The sequence below is a fragment of the Pezoporus wallicus genome, unplaced genomic scaffold (assembly GCF_028554395.1).
Source record: "Pezoporus wallicus isolate ANWC-B61680 ecotype Strahan unplaced genomic scaffold, APGP_CSIRO_Pwel_v1 contig_593, whole genome shotgun sequence".
NCBI lineage: Eukaryota > Metazoa > Chordata > Aves > Psittaciformes > Psittacidae > Pezoporus > Pezoporus wallicus.
This window is the reverse complement of record NW_026642342.1, coordinates 1,999,352-2,018,861: the sequence shown is the minus strand read 5'-3', so window position 1 is coordinate 2,018,861 and position 19,510 is coordinate 1,999,352. Positions and strand designations below refer to the sequence as shown.

Below are 19,510 nucleotides of genomic sequence, written 5' to 3'. Positions count from 1 at the left end.
CAGCGCGCGGCTGCCGTGCCCTCTGCAGGGCAGCTGTCACATAGCACTTCTGCTGCCGGGAGTCAGGCACCTTCGCTTGCCAAACCCGTGAAGCGTTAAGTGGGGCGCTAATTAAGTTCCTAAACTAACGAGAAAGGTCGTTTTAATTAATCCAGACACCACCATCACTTAAACGCCCCGCAGGCATGAAAAACTAGTGGATCTCCTGCAACAAAGGCTGCCCCAAAATGTCATTGCTACCCCAAGTGCTTTGTTCCGCAGCTTCCTCCTTTGCCACCTTTAGAGTTCTCTGGGAAACCTACGCCAGTGTCTCATCACCTTCATAGTGAAGGATTTTTTCCTAATACCTCATCTAAATCTCCCCTCTGTCAGCTTAAAGCCACTGTCTTGCCCTGTCACTGTAAAAAGCCCCTCTCCAGTTATCTTATTGTCCCCTGTAGGTGAAAGATCATTTTTCACTCCTCATGTGGAAAAGTCTCTCCAGGGCACTGCTGCAGCTTCCCCTGCTGACTGGCTATCCCAGAGGAAACAGCTGATAATGACTGGGAAGCTCAGTGTTAAAAAGCCCTGTTCACAGTGGGGCAGGATGAGATGTTGCCTTAAGAGTCGCGCGCGGTTGCCAGGAGACAGTTCCATAGCAAACGGTGTAGCGGGGCCAACAGGTAGACTTCCCGGGGTGGGCAGTCTCAGGTCACAGCTGGAATCACAGCGATAGAACGCCGAACGCAACCGCTCCCCCTCAGTCAGTGCTTCACCCATGGCCCAGGAGGGCGGTTCGAAGCGAGGGGCCGAGAAGCGGGCCCCGCGGCTACTGCATCAAGTCGGAGCCTGGTAAACTGGGATTGGTTATCTACTCGACACCAGCGGGAACAGGAAGCAGGAAGGGGGGGGCAGAGGCCCGCTACCACCGGTCTGTGTTGCCTGCCGTTGTCCCTCAGGACGCGGAAAGGCTTCTTCGTCCCGTGTGGGACCAGAGCGGCTTGTCCCCAAGGGCAGATGGGCCTGTCCCCGCCCGCAGCGCCAGGAGGGCCCCGCAGCTCCCCGCATCCAGGCAGGGCCCCTGCGACCCGACCTCCCTCAGCAGCTAGCTCCACGACAGCTTCCCGTACTGGGGCTTAAATGCCCTCGCCCCGGAACAGGAGGGCCCGAAGGGCTGGACCCTGAGGGCGGGTAGAGGCGGGCCGGCTTTGGAGGAGGCGGAGAGAAACCCCGGAGAGCGTCAATGGGAGGGCGCACCGCCGCACCTCGCGGGGAGGGGGGGGCAGGCCGAGCCGAGCGCCGAGGGCCCCGGTGCACTTCCGCCGCGGGCGGGCTGGCCGCGGCCTATGTACCAATGGCTGCTGGGGGTCCTCGGTACCCTCTTCGCCGCCGCCGCCCGCCGCCCCGAGCCGTCCCCCGCCCCGCCGCCGCTGCGCAAGAGGCCGCCCCCCAGGTCAGCGAGCCTCCCGTGGGCCTCGCCCCGTCACACAGCCCCCATTCACCCCACCGCGGCCTGCCTCCCGGATGGGGCCTGCGAGAATCCCCTGCCGCCTGTCTGCCGGTTGAGGCGTTAGAACCGGGGGGCGGAAGCGGCGTTGGTCGCTGTGTTGCATCTCGGGTGCAGTGCGGTATCTCGCTCTGGGGTTCCCCTCGCTCCGGCTGCCCGCCCCTGGGCTGGGCTAGGCCCCTCTGCCCGCCCAGATTCCCCCTTCTGGGCGGTGGGGCTCGGGATGGGCTCCCGTGAGGTCCTCGCCATCCACCGTCCTTTCCGTCTGTGTCAGAAGAGCGGGTGAAGCGGAGTCGCTGAGCCTGAGGCTGGCCCGGCTTTGGGCCCAGTCTCACGCTTCTGTCGGATAGCCCTGCGCCCACGGTCACGGTTGGATGCTGAGATGATTCAGATATTCCCAATAAGTCCGTTGGCAACGCCCTCCTTGCCCCCGTTCCTCTCCCCCGCCCCTTTGCTTCCCATCTATACAGTGGGGGTTTGAAGAGAAGGCAAGGGGTGGAGGTTTGGAGGTGTGTTGGATGAGCAGAGAGCAGTGTACATACATATAGGGATATACTGGATGGAGGAAAGTCGTGGCATGGGGATGTGGTATGTATGTGCAGTGGGAGAAAGGGGGGTGCCTTCCCAGGCATCAGACATTGCTAGTGCTCCAGAGCTTCCAGCGATGGATGGCTCAGCCACCTCCATGCCTGTCACTCCTGTCCAAGGAGAGAGAGTGTATGATTTACATGCCATGTTTTGGGGAGTATGGTTGCTCCTTCTGGGAAAAACTTGATTGAGGAGGCTCTGCTTAGTGTCACATTCAAGAGTGAATGGGAATTGTGAATGTCTTCTGGAAAGAACCACTTGTTGCACAAGTAGTTTGTTTGCAGCTACTGTGCAGAACATAATCTCAAGCTGAAGAATGTGCCTTTGTAGGCACCACAGGCTGTCGTGTTATAGTCTGAGTAGGAGACCCAGTTTTGCTAAGAGATCGCTGGAAATGATGAGCACAGCAGTCAGGATGAAATTTGAGTGAAACTGTATTAGTTTGCTTCAGAAACGGACCTGCTGAAAATAAGTCTTCAAACTGTGCTCAATGAGGTGTGCTGTGAAATGGCAAAGATATTCCTAGGTCCCATGTTGTGAGTCTCTTCAAGGAAATCTAAACCACAGGGGGGTAATCTCTGCCCACTTGAGGTTTTACCTTTTAATTCTTGCTAGAAATTGAGCAGGATGATACAAGTACTTTGCTTTCTTCAGTTTTGCCTTATTGGAAATAAATATATATGTATATTACTGTGTTGGAAATATCCAATATGCTGAGTAAGAATGCATTTTTATAGAATAGATTTGCATTTAACTGCTACACCACATTATTTTCTGCCTGACTTTAATAGCATGGTAATAGCAGATATTCTTATATTGTGTAAAAGGTGCAGTTAAGGGTATTGGCTACTTTGTACTCCTAATACCGATGGAAAGTAGTCCAGAAGCCATGATACCAGCAGGGTTGGGGGGGCATAACAGTTTAAAAGAAAGAGCAAAGAATTCTTCAGAGAATCCTTGCTCTCTGTCGTGGTATTTCATAAAAAGGAAACAACCTTTGTGTTCTGTTTCCGAAGTAAAAATGCTTTCTCTTTGTATCAACTGACCTAATACTTGGGCTTACCCTTTATAAGAAAGGGTGCAGCTAAGAGTTATTCCAAGAACTAATTCATGAGCACTGAGTTAACAGTAAGTTATTTAAGTGGGTGTATGCATGAGTTGCTTTCCCACCTTTTATTTCTTGTCCTGCTTGTACACTTCCTTGTAACTTAGTGTAGTGACTTACAAACTCAGATGCCTTAGTAATCTCTGGTATGCTTCTTTCCTTGATGAAAGAGTAAAACTTTACGTATTAAGGTATTTTTTTGTGATAAGAACAGGTGTAAAACATTAGGAAGCGTTAACAGAATGAGGAAAAGAGGCTTAATATGCTTTAGTGGAATAATTAGCTCTATTTGAGTGGTCCATTGACTGGGAGAGGTGGAGAAGCATTGTTGAGAGCTGCTCAGCAGTGATAGTTGGGTATGTCTGAGATGATGCTGGGGCACTTGGAAGAGGAAACCTTTGGGATATGAGCACTAATGTTGGAAGTTTGGACTCTGGGAAGGGAAGTCAGCCCTTTAGGAGCTGTGGTTTTAAAACACTTGTTCTGTGTGTTCTTTCCTCAGCATTTGGCCATCTGTGGAAGATTTTGATGAGATTCCAGAAAAAAAACCAAATTCAGGTATTGCACATTACGGAAGTATTTAATATGCCTAATTTTTTGCAAGTTTTATGTATCTTGGGAAACTCTGGCTTTTGTACTTCTGCATTGTTACTGAAACTGTGGCTTTTCAAGCCATTCATTCCTTGGGGCCATCTGTGTAGCCAGCGGATTGAGCCTGTATCACAGGGCCTGGGTTTCTAGACCTCAGCGACTAGCTTCTCTCAACTAGACAAGAGTGACAGGTAATAAACTGCAAGAGTACATGCACATGCGGAGGGGATGAGGAGGATAAATTGCACACTCTACTGCTTCTCCAGAAACAAGGAATGTTCCCAAAAGCAGGGTTTTTTTTGCAGATCCAGCTGGATGGATTAGTTTTTGAGCTTCAGCTCTAAAGGACTGCTCAGTCAGCCCACTAAGACAAAAATCACCAGCTGCTGTTGGCTGAAGGGTCGGTAACTTCAAAGGAGTTGCACTGCTTTAGGTGGGATTAAGGAAGTGGGCTTTAATGCAAATAGAAATCCTAATTCCCTTTTAAATCATGTTGTTATGTGGCCTGTCTTTGTTTTTCAGATTACGCCATCTCTGAGTGTACAGAGAAGGTTGAAGACGTTCCTACTGAGGTGAAATTGCCAGCCAAGGAAACAAGTGGATGCCAGAAAGTTTCAGTCAGAAATGCTGTTCCAATTAAAAAGTCTGCAGAGGAGGTGAGCAAGGATTTTGGAAAGTAGGTAGAATCTGTTCAGGATGAAAGAGGAAGCATCCCTCCCTAGTGCATCTTGAAGTGAGGCCTGCTCTGAGCCTCTACAGCAGTAGGTAGTTCATTGCCATTTAGACCAGGCAGCTCTTATATGCTGCGTTTGCCTTACTCAAGTTGGATTACTCTGCTCTAGCACTAATAGCTGAGGAAGGAGCTAGATGTTTGGTGTCTTTCAGTTTCTTTACAACTGTTCAAGTTTATTGTTTTAGTAAAATAATAAACATATTGGGTTTATGTGTTTGTGAACTGTTAGTTTCTTTCTCAAGCTTGTAGTTAAAGCATCAAAATACATTATGGTACAAGAAAAACTGCATACTTCCTCTGCATAAACCTTTTTCTGCTATCCACCAGTTCAGGAGAGGATTCCTGTAGTGCTTTGGCTCTGTGAAAATTGAGTCATGAACTGCTTGACTCCCTAGTTTTGATTCAGAGGTATAGTCTTATTTTTCTTATTGCTCCACACAGATAAGAAGAATAAGAAACTGTCATGTTCCTGAGACAGTCATTAACTCCTGTTTATAGAAAATACATTTTTCAATGGCTAAACTGTCACACTTCAGAAAATTTAGGAGCTGACTGAGGAAAACTCAGTGAGTGATAAGCTCATATTGTCTTAATCACTTGCTCGTATGAGAGCCTGTTCAGTTGGAAATTGAAATGTGCTTCTCATAGATCCTATAGAGATTTGCATTTTGCTGCAGTTTGAACCAGCAAGTCATGGTCCCCAAGTCATAATAGAGCTGACTGTATTTCAGGAAGTTTATATTTGTTTGGGTTCACATTCAGGTTATATTCACATCGGTACTTTTTGGTTTTATTTAAGACTTGGTCTGCTTCTGACATTCCAGCTGAAGGACAAACAGGTTCTACACCAGAAATAGAAATGCTACAGATTGGTAAGACTGACCTCAAGTTATTAACTTGCTGCTTTTTTCCCTACCCCTTAGGCTTACATATAGATTACTGAAGGTACAATATCTATGTAGCATCTAAGAATACTTGAGTGTGAACTCTGTTTCTTCTCTGCATCCTGGCATTGCTTCTGGACTGGGGTCAGGTGTTTATCTTGTCATCTCAGTACAAGAGCTGCCTTGGATGCAGTCCTTCAGTTCCGATGTCCACTGTTACCTTGCCAGAAGTAAATAGTTTTAAACGCTTATTTTAAGTAGTAGATCCTGATAACCCTGGTTTATTTCAGGTTTAGGCTGATACTTCCTGTAGTTGCCAATATGGAAATCTGAAAATATCCTAAATTAATTGTCCTGGGTTCAGTTGTCAGAGTTATTTTTCTCCTTAGTAGCTGGTGCAGTGCTGTGTTTTCGGCTTTAGTCTGAGCACAATACCGATAACATGCTGGTGTTTTAGTTGTTGCTAAGAAATGCTTACCCCGATCAAGGACTTTTCAGTCTCTCATCCTCTGCTAGTAAGGAGGGGCACAAGAAGCTGGGAGGAAGCAGAGACAGGACACCTGACCTGAACTAGCCAAAGGGGTATTCCATACCACAGCACGTCATGCCATGCCCAGTGTATAAACCGGGGTGATTCTCCCAGAAGGCCCGGATTTCTGGCCGGGTTGGGCTGGGTATCAGTCAGCAGGTGGTGAGCAATTGTATTGTGCGTCACTTGTGTTTATTGCTTGTTTTCCCTTTCATTTTCAGTTTTATATTCTCTCCCCTTGTTATTTCCCTTATTTTTTATTATTAGTGGTAGCAGTAGTTTTGTATTATACTTTAGTTATTGGACTGTTCTTATCTCAACCCATGGGGTTTACGTTCTCTTCCTCATCCCACCGGGAGCAAGGGGAGGGGGCAGAAGAAGGGAGTGAGCAAACAGCTGCATGGTTCTGAGTTACCTGCTGGGCTTAAACCACGACAGTAACATAACACAAATAATATTACAATGCAAGGGAGAAAATTAAGATAATTTATATTTGGTAAAGCTCTTTACAGTAAACTCATTAAATGCTTCAGCTTCCTTTTATAATTACTGATGGCTTATGCTCTTCTCTCATAGATAAAATGCCTTGTGAAACCAGTTCTTGCTTGAATAAGAAAACACTATCCTTTTCTTACAAGACAGTTCCACGTCTCAGGTATAAATCCTTCCATTTTCTTTGACTGCTTCTCTGAACAGTTTGCCCTCTTTCACTTTCATTCTTGAGCTCCTCTCTGTTGCCTGGCATTTGTATTGATGTCCACAAAGCTACACTTTTGGTGCCAGTGCAATAGCTTTTAGAAGAGCTGTGGGTTGGATGGTATGAATAACATGCCTGCATGGTTCTTCAGTCTTCTGTATTGACTCATCGCTTGGACTGCTGTGGACATAACATGTACCTCTGAGTGCAGTTATGATGGGCAAATCAAACAACAGTGTATATTGAAAGCAGTTGTTCTGATTTTCAGTTTTCTGTGTACTTTCCTATTAGCCAGTTGAGGACATCAGGTCTTCATCTGACAGCTGTAAACATTTTCATGTCTGTCTCCATCATCATCAGTGTACATGCTTTACAAAATAATTGGTGGTGGAGACTGAATGAAGAGGTATTTGGATACTCACATATTTACTCACTCGACATAATTGGATACTCATTTGATACTGTTTCTTTTCCCATTGACTTTTTTAGCACAGGCAGGAATGGCAACGGTCGCATCAAACCTGCTCCAGAGGGCATCTTAACACTGAGACCACCCATTAAGGAGTGCACTGTGCCAGAATCCAGGACATCAGAAGTCAGCAAAATGGGGAGATTGCTTTGTACTGCTGAAGAGGTATGTGGGGTGAGGAAGGTGTCTCTTGAAATGAAACAACTTAGCAGTTCTTCAAAACTTCAAAGCTGTGGAGTGGCACTTTGTAACAGTGTGGTGGGGGTGGTTAATGAAGCTGAGAGACTGCTTCTGGAAAATCAGCATATAGCATTTTATTTGCCTTCATGTGCATCAAGACTTGGAACAAAGCAGTGCTTTGTTGCCAAAAGACTGATTTTTTTTTTAAACCATTTTCATGGAAATAGTGTATGGGGGTGGGGAGGGGGGCTCCAGGCAGTTTGGCTTGTAAGTGGAGCTGTACCACCTTGTCACTAAGTGTATGTGTGTTGCAGAGTTGTGTCACTATTTTGTCCTTAACCTAGCCCAACTGTGATCTTTATGTAGCAGCTTTAAAAGGATAAGGTAGGCAAAAAAACACTCAGCTGCTGAAAGGAAGGATTATTTGTATTATCTGAGAGGTCTTTCCCTGTCATTTCCTTTCAATATCTGAAGCAAATTAAAAGTTCCTGATAAACCTTGCTTACACGGAGAAGATTTTCCAGTGGAGTACTGAAGGATCAGGCCATGGCAAGCTGTGGAGTGTGGTTAAGATACCCTGGGGACTCATAGCATCCAATCATTGTGTATATTGACAGGAATGCATATTAGCCTGAATTATTATGCAAGAGGTGCAGACCACAGCTGAAGAGGCCCCCATTTGAGGAAACAGTTGCAGAAGGAATTTTGAGGTTTATAGTGGGACACAAGTTCCTAGATCAGGGCTAACACAAAGCAAAGATGTGGAAATTCCTCATAAAGTAAACTTGAATAATATACCAGTATTTTGGGAACAGCTTGTGCAGTCTGCACTATCTCCAGATTACAAACATTTGCTTCATATGCAGGGGTTCTAATCTGCTTGTTTTTCCACTCCATTCTGCTAGGATGTTCAGCGAGGAGAAAAGGAGAAATACAAACAGCTCTTGGAACTGGTTAAGGAAAAATATCGTGGAAGCTTCCCGGATCCACAGGCAACAAGCTTCTGCAAGTAATTATCAAGAAATAACTATTAGGGTTTTGGTGGTAACTTTGTACCTGTTGTACATGGAAGCAGAAGGGAATTATTCATTCTAAGGGTTCTGGACAGTGTCCTAGGACAGGTGCTGGGCCAAACTAATTTTTAGAACAGTCCCCCCTGCTTCAGGTCCCTGCAGTGAAGCATGACTATTCTCTGAGTGTATATTCTAAAGGTGAAGATTCATGTGTTTGTGTGAATGTGTTTCATTCTCTTCTCTCTGCATTCAGAAAGGTACTTTCTAGTTCTAGGGATGGCAGTGTAACTTGTAGTATAAAAATCCACAGCACTGCTTACTCCGTAGTACTGGTTATTCTATATCTTCCTTTTGTTTGTGATAGATGATTTTTTTTTCCCCTTGGTCAGGAATCCTAATTTATCTGAGAATGTGAAAGTGAAGGTAAACACAGGGCATGCCAGAATTCTCTCTGTTCCTTTCCACCTCCCCCAGTCCTTCTCACACAAATTATCCTAAGTTTTCTCTTTGCAGTACACTAAACTTGTGAACGTAAACTGCCTTCTCATGGAAATGCCTTTTGCGTTTTATCATGTAACCAGTGCAGGAGAAGAGGTGTTTATATAAAGGGACTAAGCAGCCTAATTTTACTTTACATACTTCTACTGCTTTAACTCTAATGTAGACAGTTACGTACAAATAAACTGGGTTCTTTCTAGTGAATTGAGATGCACTGATAAAAAAATACCATCTGTATAAAAGTTATGACTTTCCTCTGGTGTTTTCTCTGCTCCATCAAAGTATTCAAGCCTACTCCAAGGAACCAGTGATGACTGACAGTCGTCTGGAAGAACAGAAATACAGAGGAGATGGCTATCCATGTAGGACACTAATGACCAGTGAGTATCCCCGTGTTTCATGTCTGTTAGAGTTTGTAGGTAGACTTCACATCAAAATGGGGCATTTCCTTAAGTCTCAAAGGTATAGGTTTTGTTAAAAAGATTTGTGTGTCATTAATCTGTGCCTATTCATAAGAAAATATAAATTGGCCAGTGTGTTTAGCATAGTATAGCTTATGTCAGCTCTTAGAATGAAATGAGCTGTTTCAAAGAAGAAAGAGGAGAGGGAGGGAAAGAGGGAGGTAATTTCCCTCCCAAACCATAGCTAGTTATTGGCTCAAATGGATTTGTAAATTTTTGTTGAGGTGAAAAAGTTTGGTTAAAATTGTATTTGAGAGACATTGCTGTACCAGTGATGTTTGTAGCTGCTGACATAACTGCGCTCTACAGAGAACATCATAGTACCTGGCTGTTTGTACTAGGGGAGGGTGATATGTTACTGTGCACCCTTACATGACTTACTTAACTTAGAGTTGCAGTTACATGTTACTCTTTAATTCCTTTTTAATGCTTATACATGACTATTTCTGTGCTGGCTGAGCTTTGGAACCAAGTAAGCTAACCGCACAGTACCACTGTTCGTATCAAGTTATCTTTCTTTGTAGATCATCCTTAGTGAGTTGAAGATACATAACTACTAAAGGTGACTTTGGTTGTCTTCTGCAGAGTGAGCTAGTTAAACTGGTTTGCTGACAAGCTAGTTTCTTGTGTACCAGCAATGTGTTCTAGCTTGTGTTCATGTGTATACATTTACTATTGCCCCAGTCATTTCCCTCCCTTCATTACTTCAATAATTTTTATCAATACTTCTTTTACATATCTGCGACTTTATTATGCAGTCATGTGCATTTTGCAGCTATTTCTGAGCAGGTGCTAAAATCTGGGGAAAGCTTGTTTTGCTGTGGAGAGTGACAAGCTATTCTTTTGAGCCATGAGGAGCATCTGGGTTTGCAAAAAATCACTCCTTTAGTCAAGTGTGCAATCTAGGATTTAAACCTGCCCCGCTTCAGCTGCCTACACCTGCACATGATAGTAAAAATTCAAACTGTTTGTCAGAGTTTGAACTTCCTAACCATACAGCCATCATTAAAAGATTTGTTTGGGGTTTTTTTTTTTGTATTATCCCCCAGAAACCAAGAGCTATGTATGTCTGATGGTAATTGAATGTTGACTTCTTGTTTTCATATTGCTGCTTTTCTGTGCAGGTATCAAACGTGCAGATGTTTGCAGCTCACAGTGGTCTCAGAGAAATGATATGATCAGGTAGAGTATTTTTTAATCATGGCTTTTGTTTCTTTTGGCTTTTGTGCATTTCTCTTTCAGCCTGCAGAAGATGACAAACCATATTTATTGCTATATTTGGATGCAAGTGTAGTTGCAGAATAACACCTACTATGCAGTATTTATCACTGGTAGATCACAAAGCACTTGGTAAAGGAAGTGCTGATTGCTTCCCTTAGTTTTCCAAATAGTGAAAATGATAGAAACAAAAGGATCTTGCACATGTAGGTGGAAGAAAGTTTGCAAAGCTCACAGTTCTTCATGTTGTCCCAGTCTTACTGCTACAAAGGAATGGTTTTGGAAGCTGAGACAATGTCACATATTTATGTGTGCTATTGGGGCTCTAGTCATAATCAGCCTTGTAAAAGCATTTCTGGTCCAGAAGGTGAATTCTTGAGAATTACATGGGATACTACAGGTATATAGCTCATTTCTCTCTCTTTCTCCCTGTTCTTACAGGTACTACACACCAGCAGAAAACTCTCGTGAGCAGGGAAGACCAGTGAAAAAAAACATTGGAAGGGTAAGCTTGTGTTATTAATTATTTTTATTAGGAAAATATAGCTATTTGTAGTGAGAAATGTTTTCACTCTTCATTTACATATCTTGTTGAGTAAGTTGTGTATTTGTCCCTGTTGTTTTTCCCATGGAAAGCGGGGGCATTATTTGATGAGTAGTGCTATCACAAAGGGTTTCCCACTGCTGTTGATTTTGTTTGTGGATTATTAAAAACATACTACACTGTGCTATTTTTATTCTTTCCCTTTAATCTTCCCCTTCAAAATCTTTAGTGCACAGACTTAGTTGACCTGCAAAGCTGTACTGCGGTCTCTTTAGTCTTAGAATTATAGAACCACAGGCTAGTTTGGGTTAGAAGGGACCTTAAAGCTCATCCAGTTCCAACCCCGTGTTATGGGCAGGGATACCTTCCATGAGACCAGGTTGCTCCAAGCCCCACCCAACCTGGCCTTAGTCTTGTCTTCTTTTGTGAGATAGGAAGTACATCTCTTCTTTGACTTTCATCTCTGATCAGGATAGAGATCAAAAGTAAAATTTTCATCTTAGGATTCAGAACTAACAATCTCAATCTCAAATTAATACCTATGTGTGAAGGCTTTGCTGGGGTTCTTAATGCAAGTTCAAGCCAAGCCACCTTTCTGCCTCTCTTGCCTTCATTTAAGTTTTGAATGCAGGACTACCTAGATGCACAGTTGGAATGCAGTCGTCAATAAAAAGTTACTTTGAAGTTGGCTGGTTGCATGTGTGTACAAAAAACATTCCAGCTTTATATATGAGCAAGATATTCTGTGCTGTCCCTAGCAAACAAATCTGTGTTTGCTTGCTACCCTATTTTCTTTTTGTCTAACAGAGATGGTATGAAGCTGAATACTCGGAAGAGGTGTTACTCCAATTACATCTGGCACCTGTTCTGCCCAGGAAGTCATCTGCCCTTCACGTGAGAGAAGACAAACTCCCAAGCTCAGAAAAAACAGAATGCTTTTCTCCCCTCACAGAGGTACTGTAGCTGACAGTGTGTTAGATAAAACGGCTGTGAAACAGCAGCAAGGAGCTCCATTTATTGTAGGTGGTTTTTAAGGCTTCTTGAAATCCCTAAGAACTTGCATTTAACCTGCTACTGAGTCTCTGCAGCTGTGAGTTCACAGTACAAGGTTAAACAATAAAGCTGGTTTTAAGCATTTCATATGCTCCCCACACTTCAGTTGTGCTAACCTACGGGTTTGTGGGGCTTCTGCTACCAGTTTAACCAGCAGTCTTTCAGAGCAGTGATAACCAGATTCATACAGTTACGTTGTTTCTGCCCCTTAACCTGTCCTACCATGGTGATAAAACCTGAAAAACAAGCTTCTGCTGACCCACGGTGTTGCATTGCTTGTGGGGGACCTGAGCATCTTGTGTATGTCTTTGGGGTCTTGCAGAGTCATGTTGCACCCTGGGCATTGTTGCAATGCATGTAACAGTGATCATGCGAGTTAACACAGTTGAGCTGTTTGTCAGAGAATGGGAGTTGAGGTTCCCCTGCTTGTATAAATTTTGACTGCTTTTATTCTTTGGAGTTGCAGTCATGCTGTCCTACAGGTGTTTGCTGTATTTCTGTTCATTTTTCAGCTGCTTTAGTGTGTTTGCTCATCTATGTGTTTATATCAGCTTACTCTGTGAAAGCAAATTGAAGCAAACCTATGTTCTGAAGTTCAAAGTTAGGATGCTGAAACAAACAAACAAAAGTCTTGTTGCTAACGTAGCAAAAAAAAACCTGGCAAAGGCAGTTTTCTGTCACCTGGGCTTAATTTATAGGCCTTGTTTCAGCTGAAAGCTGCACATAGGTCAGCATGCTCAATACTCTGACTTACAAGTCTCTCCTCAATTAATTATTCATTTCAGGCTATGGAGAGAGAGATTGCTGCAGCACTTGACAAAGGAGAACCAGATGAAATCATAAGCAGTGCCTTCAAACTAAGGGTAACTCGTGAGGACATCCACACGCTAAGTAACCTTCGCTGGCTAAATGATGAGGTAAAACTAGCTGCAGCATAGTCATATTGTAATTCAGTATTGATTTTAAAATACCCCATCATTGTGTATAGATGTCATCAAGGGTTCCTTGGTGATCCCCCTCACTGCAGAGCCTAGAAATATCTGTCAGTAGTGTCTTACTTTACATCTCATCTTTGTGGTGCAGGTCATTAATTTCTACATGACTCTTCTGGTGGAAAGAAGTAAGAAGGAAGGATATCCAGCAGTCCATGCTTTTAGCACTTTCTTTTATCCCAAACTAATTTCTGGGGGCTACAGAGCAGTAAGAAGATGGACCAGAGGTGTGGATCTCTTCAAACAGGACCTTATCTTAGTGCCCATTCACTTGAGGGTGCACTGGGCACTAGCGGTGAGTCAAACTAGCTTTTTATTTAGAGTTGGGGAGAAAAAAACAACTGAAAAGTCACTTAGGTTTTGTTGTGTGTGCTTTGTCTAACAATCACCTTATAATAACAGGTCATAGATGTCAGAAAGAAGGCCATCAAATACTTTGACTCAACGGCACAAAGAGGGGACAAGATTTGTGAAACTTTGTTGTAAGTAACTGCTCAGTCAGTGTTTTTATGTTGTGAATTATGAAGTGTTTGGGTTTTGTCCACATTGTCACATTTCTTGTAAACATGAAACAGAAACCTTGGATTCACTTCCTGGGAGTTGTGTGACACTGGCTACTTAGCTAGTCTCACATTGTCCCCTCCACCGCAGGGTATTGGGTGCCTGGATTCTGCCGCCTTCTCACTACATGCACAGACAGAGCATCACTGTCAAATAAGTGATAGCCCCATGGCAAACATGTACTGACTTTGTTATTAATCAATAAATCTGGGCCATTGATAAGAGGGAAGAATTTCAGGAGAGAGTTTTGAAATATCAAACTGACTGTGAAAGGATTACAGTCTTCCAAGAGCTTTTTAACTTACCCTTTTAAGAACTTTCAGATTGAGGGTCAGTAATGTTGGTGTCCTAAAGTACATACTATTTGTCATCAGCTACACATACTTTAACTCTTTATTGCTTAGTTCTTTTATCCATTTCTTACACTGAGATCTTTTTTCTTGCCACTCGTAATGTTCACCCTTGTTCAGTCTAGTGAGCTATGCAACATGCTCCTCCTCAATTTGTCTATACCTCTTCTATTCTGTTCAGGGTTCTAAACAAAGCCACCATATTTCCCTCCAGCTTACACAAGCAGTCTACCCTCATGTCCTTACAATGTTTTAGTCATATTTCTGACATTTTCATTCAAGACAAATGTCCTGAAACAAGCTTTTCCAGATGTATCAGCTGGCATGGCATAGATCTCTAATAGGTACAGTTTTACGTGCTGTGCAAGCCAGCGCCCTTAGGTATCTTTGCCACTGATGCAGAAGTAGTAAAAAATCCTTAATCCAACAGTTTTGTAGAGCACAAGAGCAGGAGAGCAGCCCTACAGAGAAACCAAGTGTTGTGTTAGTCCAGTGCTCTCTTGAATATTTAACAGCAGATGCCTGGGGAAGGGTGTAAGAACAGGTCTTCATAGAACAATTTTTTTCCTCAAGAGTATTCTTCCAGCAGCTGGTGGCCTGGGAAATTCCTCATCCAAAGGTATTAGCCCAAAAGCTTTTGTGTTTGTTCTTGCAGAGGTGCAGCCAGTGTGTTTGATTAAGGCATGCAGTGGAATTAGGCATTATGGTTCCTTGTTTGTTTTCCCTTCTCCTCTGATAACATGTGATTTGGGGTCTTCTGGTGCCAGATCTTAGCAATGAGTTTACACTTTTGTGGAAGTCTCTGTGGCTTCATTCCTGACCAGTTGGTCTAATTCCTGATCATTAGCTTGCAGCCCCTCACTGTGTGTATCTAAATATAAGAGCTGGATTTTTTCTCCAAGTGCCTTAAATCAGCTGCTGTGAGGATCCTCTGATATTTTACTGTCCTGTTGTTCATCTTCCTGTGATCCATCAGCAGCTCTGGTTTTTTGTTGTTGTTGTCCTGAATTACAGATGTGAAGAGTGATTTTTGTTTTGTTTTAAACAGCCGATACCTGCAAGAAGAAAGCCAGGAAAAAAGAAATCTGGAGCTGATGTTCTCAGAGTGGACACTTCACAGCATGGAGTCGCATGTATGTGAGCACTACTTGGGTTTGAAATGTGAACTGTAACTCCTTGTCACAAAGGTTTTGGTATCTTCTAGTAAGTCCAGGCCTCTAGAGAATGTCCATAAGCATCTCATGTTCTTGTGGTAACACATCAGGCTGCTAGTGGGCCAGAAAACCATGCTGGGATGAAATCTTTAAGCAGTGTTAGGTTGCTTCAAGCCTTGTCCAACCTGTCCTTGAACACTGACAGGGATGGGGCAGCCACAAGTTCTCTGGGCAACCTGTGCCAGTGTCTCAGCACCCTCACTTCTTCATAAGATCTAACCTACACCTCCCCTCTTTGAGCATAAAGCCATTCCTCCTTGTACTGTCACTACATGTCCTTGTAAAAGCCCCTCTCCAAAAAGCAGTATCTAACGACTTAAGAAACAAGACACTATGCAAACCTCAAAAACCTGGCAGAGAGGAAGGCTGCTATCTCTTATTAGCCTGCCAAGAATTTAGAGTAACATCCATGTAAAGGAAGCAGAGGGGAGGGATGATGTGCAGTTAATTGGGTCTATTCCTTGTGTTCAGCAGTAGTAAACGGATTATGTGAGTAGGTTCTGGTTAGTGTATTGTTGGTATGAATAATGTGTGCTACTTCCAAATGGCTTTTTTCTTAAGATAGAGAAATATTCTCCATCTTCTTTGCATTCATTTAGGAAATCCCTCAGCAACTGAATGGAAGTGACTGTGGGGTTTTTATGTGCAAATATGCGGATTATATCTCCAGAGACAAACCCATCACCTTTACCCAGGTGAGCTCCAGACTTTCACACAGATACAGGGGTCAGGGAAGTTATGCAGCAGCTCTTAATTGTGTCTGGGGCAAGAGCTGAGGTTTTGTACCTTCCTCTGATTTTGGTGTGTAGTTGCTGGGCTTGGAACTTAAAAGTGGCCTCAGGAGGGCAGAGCTGTATTCTCCGTGCTTAACATCTGCTATCTGCTTCCTAGTTGGATCAGTGAGATCCCCGTTAAGCAAGCTACTGTAGGCAGTGGGTTTGTGGTATCTGGCCTTTGTATCTTTTGGAGAAATGGGCTTCACCCTTTGAGCAGTTAAGACTCTGGTTATTTTCCAACCTGGTGGTCTTTTACTGAAGTGCTTATAAGCTGTTGTATGGCCAAGTAGATCTGGTTTTATTGTGCTGTCATGTCACCCTCTTAGGAGCTGTGTGGGTGAAACCCATATTGTACCCAAATGGCAAATGTTGACAATTCTTAAAAAGAACTTCACATTAAAGAATTAAGTGGGTGTTTATGCATATTTTCTGCCTGTTTCTACTGTGACTTCGTATTTAATGGATTTTGTTGTTTTTTTTCTTTTCAGAATGACATGCCTTACTTCCGCAAGAAGATGGTGTGGGAAATAATCCACCAGCAGCTGCTGTGAGACATGCACTGTTACAATAACACTGTGATCACCTTGGGGTGACTAGCTCTCATCTTAGTTACTTTATTAAATTCTAATTTGATAAAGACAGCAGGCACACAGTTTTTCCTCTTTAAGCTATGAAGTAGCGGTTAAACCCACCCCCCCACCCCCCCCACTCGATTTTGGAGACAGTAACTCTCTTTGGAAGTGCAAGCCAGAAAGATTGCTGTGACCTTGCCAAGGGAACGGTTGGGAACAAATGCTGGGAACTTCTGTCACTGAGATGGATGCTTGTACCTCAGAGCACACGTGGCCACATTATGGACATATGGGACTCTCTGTGGTGGTGGTAACAGTTGTGTTAGCTGAACTTTATCTTCCCAAGGACAATGTGCTGCTGTTTCTTCAAAGAGAGTTTCTTCTGTTTCTGGAATATCTATGATCTACTTGATTCCTAAAACTGGATTTGTGATGACCATAGAAAGAATTTACCATTTTTTGATTTGTAACAAATCCATAGTGAAGCCCCTGTAGTTGGGGTTATTTTGTTTTGGGGGGGGGTTTGGTTGTGCTTTGGGTTTTTTTCCCTGTCTCCAGGGAGTTCTCTAATGTGAAAAGGGAAGTATTTATTTCTTTTTATTAAAATAAGGCTCTTATATAAGTTACATATTTATTGGAATGAAACTCTACCTGGAAATGAAATAGAGTGATCTTTATTTTTTTTTTAACTGAAGAAGATTTTGATGTATCAATGTGGGGTTTAGCGCATGTACAGTCTGTGAGAAGACTAGCAAGGATGAGTATCGCAGCACAAAAGCCTCTAAGTGATTGTCACAAAATCCTGATGGGACAATCAGGATGTTGTTCAGCAGCAAGATGAGCAAGCACATCTGGTAATACCAAAGTCGGAGATTCTGTTTGTGGTAATTCATAAGACTTCCCAGCAAGACTACCAAAGCCTTAGTGGACGTGGGCTGTCCAGTGCTGGAATGTGTTTAAATCTAGTACAGGGGTGTCTCCATGCACTATTGCAGCATCCTGCTGTGGAAGTGGAATAAAATATGCTAGCCCTGATGTTCTGGGCTATGGACATGTGTCCTGCTTGGTTCAGTGGTGTTGTTGGGACAGGTTACTGTCTTATTGCTCCTCTGCCACAGGTACTGCTTGCATGTGTCTGCCAAAAGAAGAGCTTGTTTGAACTCTGTATTACAGTCAAACCAAGCTAGATATGTTTAAACATGGGGCTTCTATTTAGGTTGTATTTCAGAACTGGAGCAGGATTTCGGGTCTTTTGTTTTACCATCACAGAGGAAAGATTGCCCCATACCTGGTTTGGAAGCCACATGTTGGAATGATTGTATAAATAACTGTGTCAGGTTGTTTCTGTAATGGCATAGTTACAATAATGTAAGGTGATTCCTGACTGGTGATGAGCTATCTCCTGTCCTCAGCTCTCAGAGGGTGATTCTGGGGGCATCCCCTCTGTCACTGTGGGTGTGATCAGCCTTCACAGTGCTGCTCCTTGCCTGAAGATCTGCTCTCCTGGGAAAGCTGATAAGGTGGTTTATCTGTGTTGCAGGTCAGCAGCTGCATCAGCCTTTGCCTTCAAACAGATCAGCTTCAGAGATTCTCTAGAGAGAGAACTGTTACAAGGGCAATCTGTCATGTTTTGTCCTTACACAAGGTGTTTAGTCTTCCCTGGATCCCTGAGGACTCAGGAAGATTTTAACACTATTAACACTAGGACTATCCAAATGCCTCTGTGTATGAGATAATTGAGAAAATTGTACATGTACCAGTCAGTATCCCCTCTGTCTACAAGGTCATCTTGTGGGCTCTGGCCCTTCAGCTGTGGCTTCGGTCCTTATGCCCCTACACTATGTTCTGAGACACCCTGTGGAAGGAAACAGCCTATTAGCTTCTGTGCTTTGGATGAACGGTTGGATGCAGCATCTGGACCTTGGTTTTCATAGTAAATGACCTTATGGAGGTGATAAGCTTGTGCCTTCCCATGCTGATGGGAAAACATGTACTGAGTGAGTAATGCTGCATCCCCCAGCTGTTGCCCTGGAGGCAGGGGTGCTCGTCATCCAGCTTTACGCATTTCTGATGCTGTCTGCCCTATGACGTGGTCCTTGCTCACAGGAAGGATGTGACAGGGCTCAGACACTGATTAGATCAGGCTGAACCTTACAGTAATGGTAAGCATTGGTCTCAGGGCTGGACCACTGGACTTCACCGGTCCTGCAGTCAGTTTATTGCTGGCTGGGGATGAGGGGTGACAGCAAGAAAACTGATGCTCTTCTCTGAAATCATTTGTGTTGCAGGTGGCGAAGGGACTTTTGATTTTGCTCCCTGTACCTTTCCAAAACATGGGCATGATGTGATGTTGTTTGGTACTTTGAGATGTTACACTCTGTTCTCCACAGGTACCACCACCTCCATGGTACTGCATCCTCAGTGCCTGATGGGTGAGAGCAGAGAAGCTCAGCTATGGGGGCCATGGGATGTTCCCTCGTGGCATCCATCACCACCCCATGTGATGCCCAGATGCAAACCTTTCCCCTGCCATCGTTTCATATGAAGGACAACCAAACACTACTTTGGTCCTTTCCCCACTGGGTGATGCAGTGTTTTGGCTTTGCTAACTAACCACAGAGAGAGATTCGGCACTTGGTTTAGTGCAGGGAGAGGTGACTTCATGATGGCAACACCTCCCCAGCAACTGGATAAAGCTTTGCCTGGCAGTGCCTGCAAACATCCCTCCCACCAAATCACAGAATCCCAGACTGGCTTGGGTTGGAAGGGACCTTAAAGCTCATCCAGTCCCAACCACCTGCCATGGGCAGGGACATCTTCCAGTAGACCAGGTTGCTCCAAGCCTCATCCAACCTGGCCTTGAACACTGCCAGGGATGGGGCAGCCACAGCTTCTCTGGGCAGCCTGTGCCAGTGCCTAAGTACCCTCATTGTAAATAATTTCTTCCTTATCTAATACAAAGTTACCCTCTTTAAAACTTGTCCTTGTAAAAAACC

The 19,510-nt window shown here is 43.9% G+C and overlaps 1 protein-coding gene across 1 annotated transcript; it reads left to right on the top strand.

Annotated features, from left to right (window-relative positions):
- The first annotated feature begins 1,260 nt into the window (after positions 1 to 1,260).
- SENP2 (SUMO specific peptidase 2) lies at positions 1,261 to 17,161 on the top strand. Its single transcript, XM_057429003.1, has 17 exons — positions 1,261 to 1,432; positions 3,682 to 3,737; positions 4,293 to 4,426; positions 5,303 to 5,375; positions 6,493 to 6,571; positions 7,103 to 7,247; positions 8,168 to 8,271; positions 9,056 to 9,153; positions 10,359 to 10,416; positions 10,894 to 10,957; positions 11,804 to 11,950; positions 12,835 to 12,966; positions 13,133 to 13,336; positions 13,444 to 13,523; positions 15,001 to 15,085; positions 15,766 to 15,861; positions 16,431 to 17,161. The coding sequence occupies exons 1-17, from the start codon at positions 1,326 to 1,328 to the stop codon at positions 16,491 to 16,493; spliced, it is 1,725 nt and encodes a 574-aa protein (XP_057284986.1). The 5' UTR covers positions 1,261 to 1,325; the 3' UTR covers positions 16,494 to 17,161.
- Positions 17,162 to 19,510: the final 2,349 nt, after the last annotated feature.

Excerpts from the sequence above, each read along its gene's own strand:
- SENP2 (XM_057429003.1), top strand. The coding sequence starts at position 1,326 with ATGTACCAATGGCTGCTGGGGGTCCTCGGTACCCTCTTCGCCGCCGCC. Across the intron at positions 1,433-3,681 it reads CGCAAGAGGCCGCCCCCCAG|CATTTGGCCATCTGTGGAAG; the intron begins GTCAGCGAGCCT and ends TTCTTTCCTCAG. Across the intron at positions 13,337-13,443 it reads GGGTGCACTGGGCACTAGCG|GTCATAGATGTCAGAAAGAA; the intron begins GTGAGTCAAACT and ends TTATAATAACAG.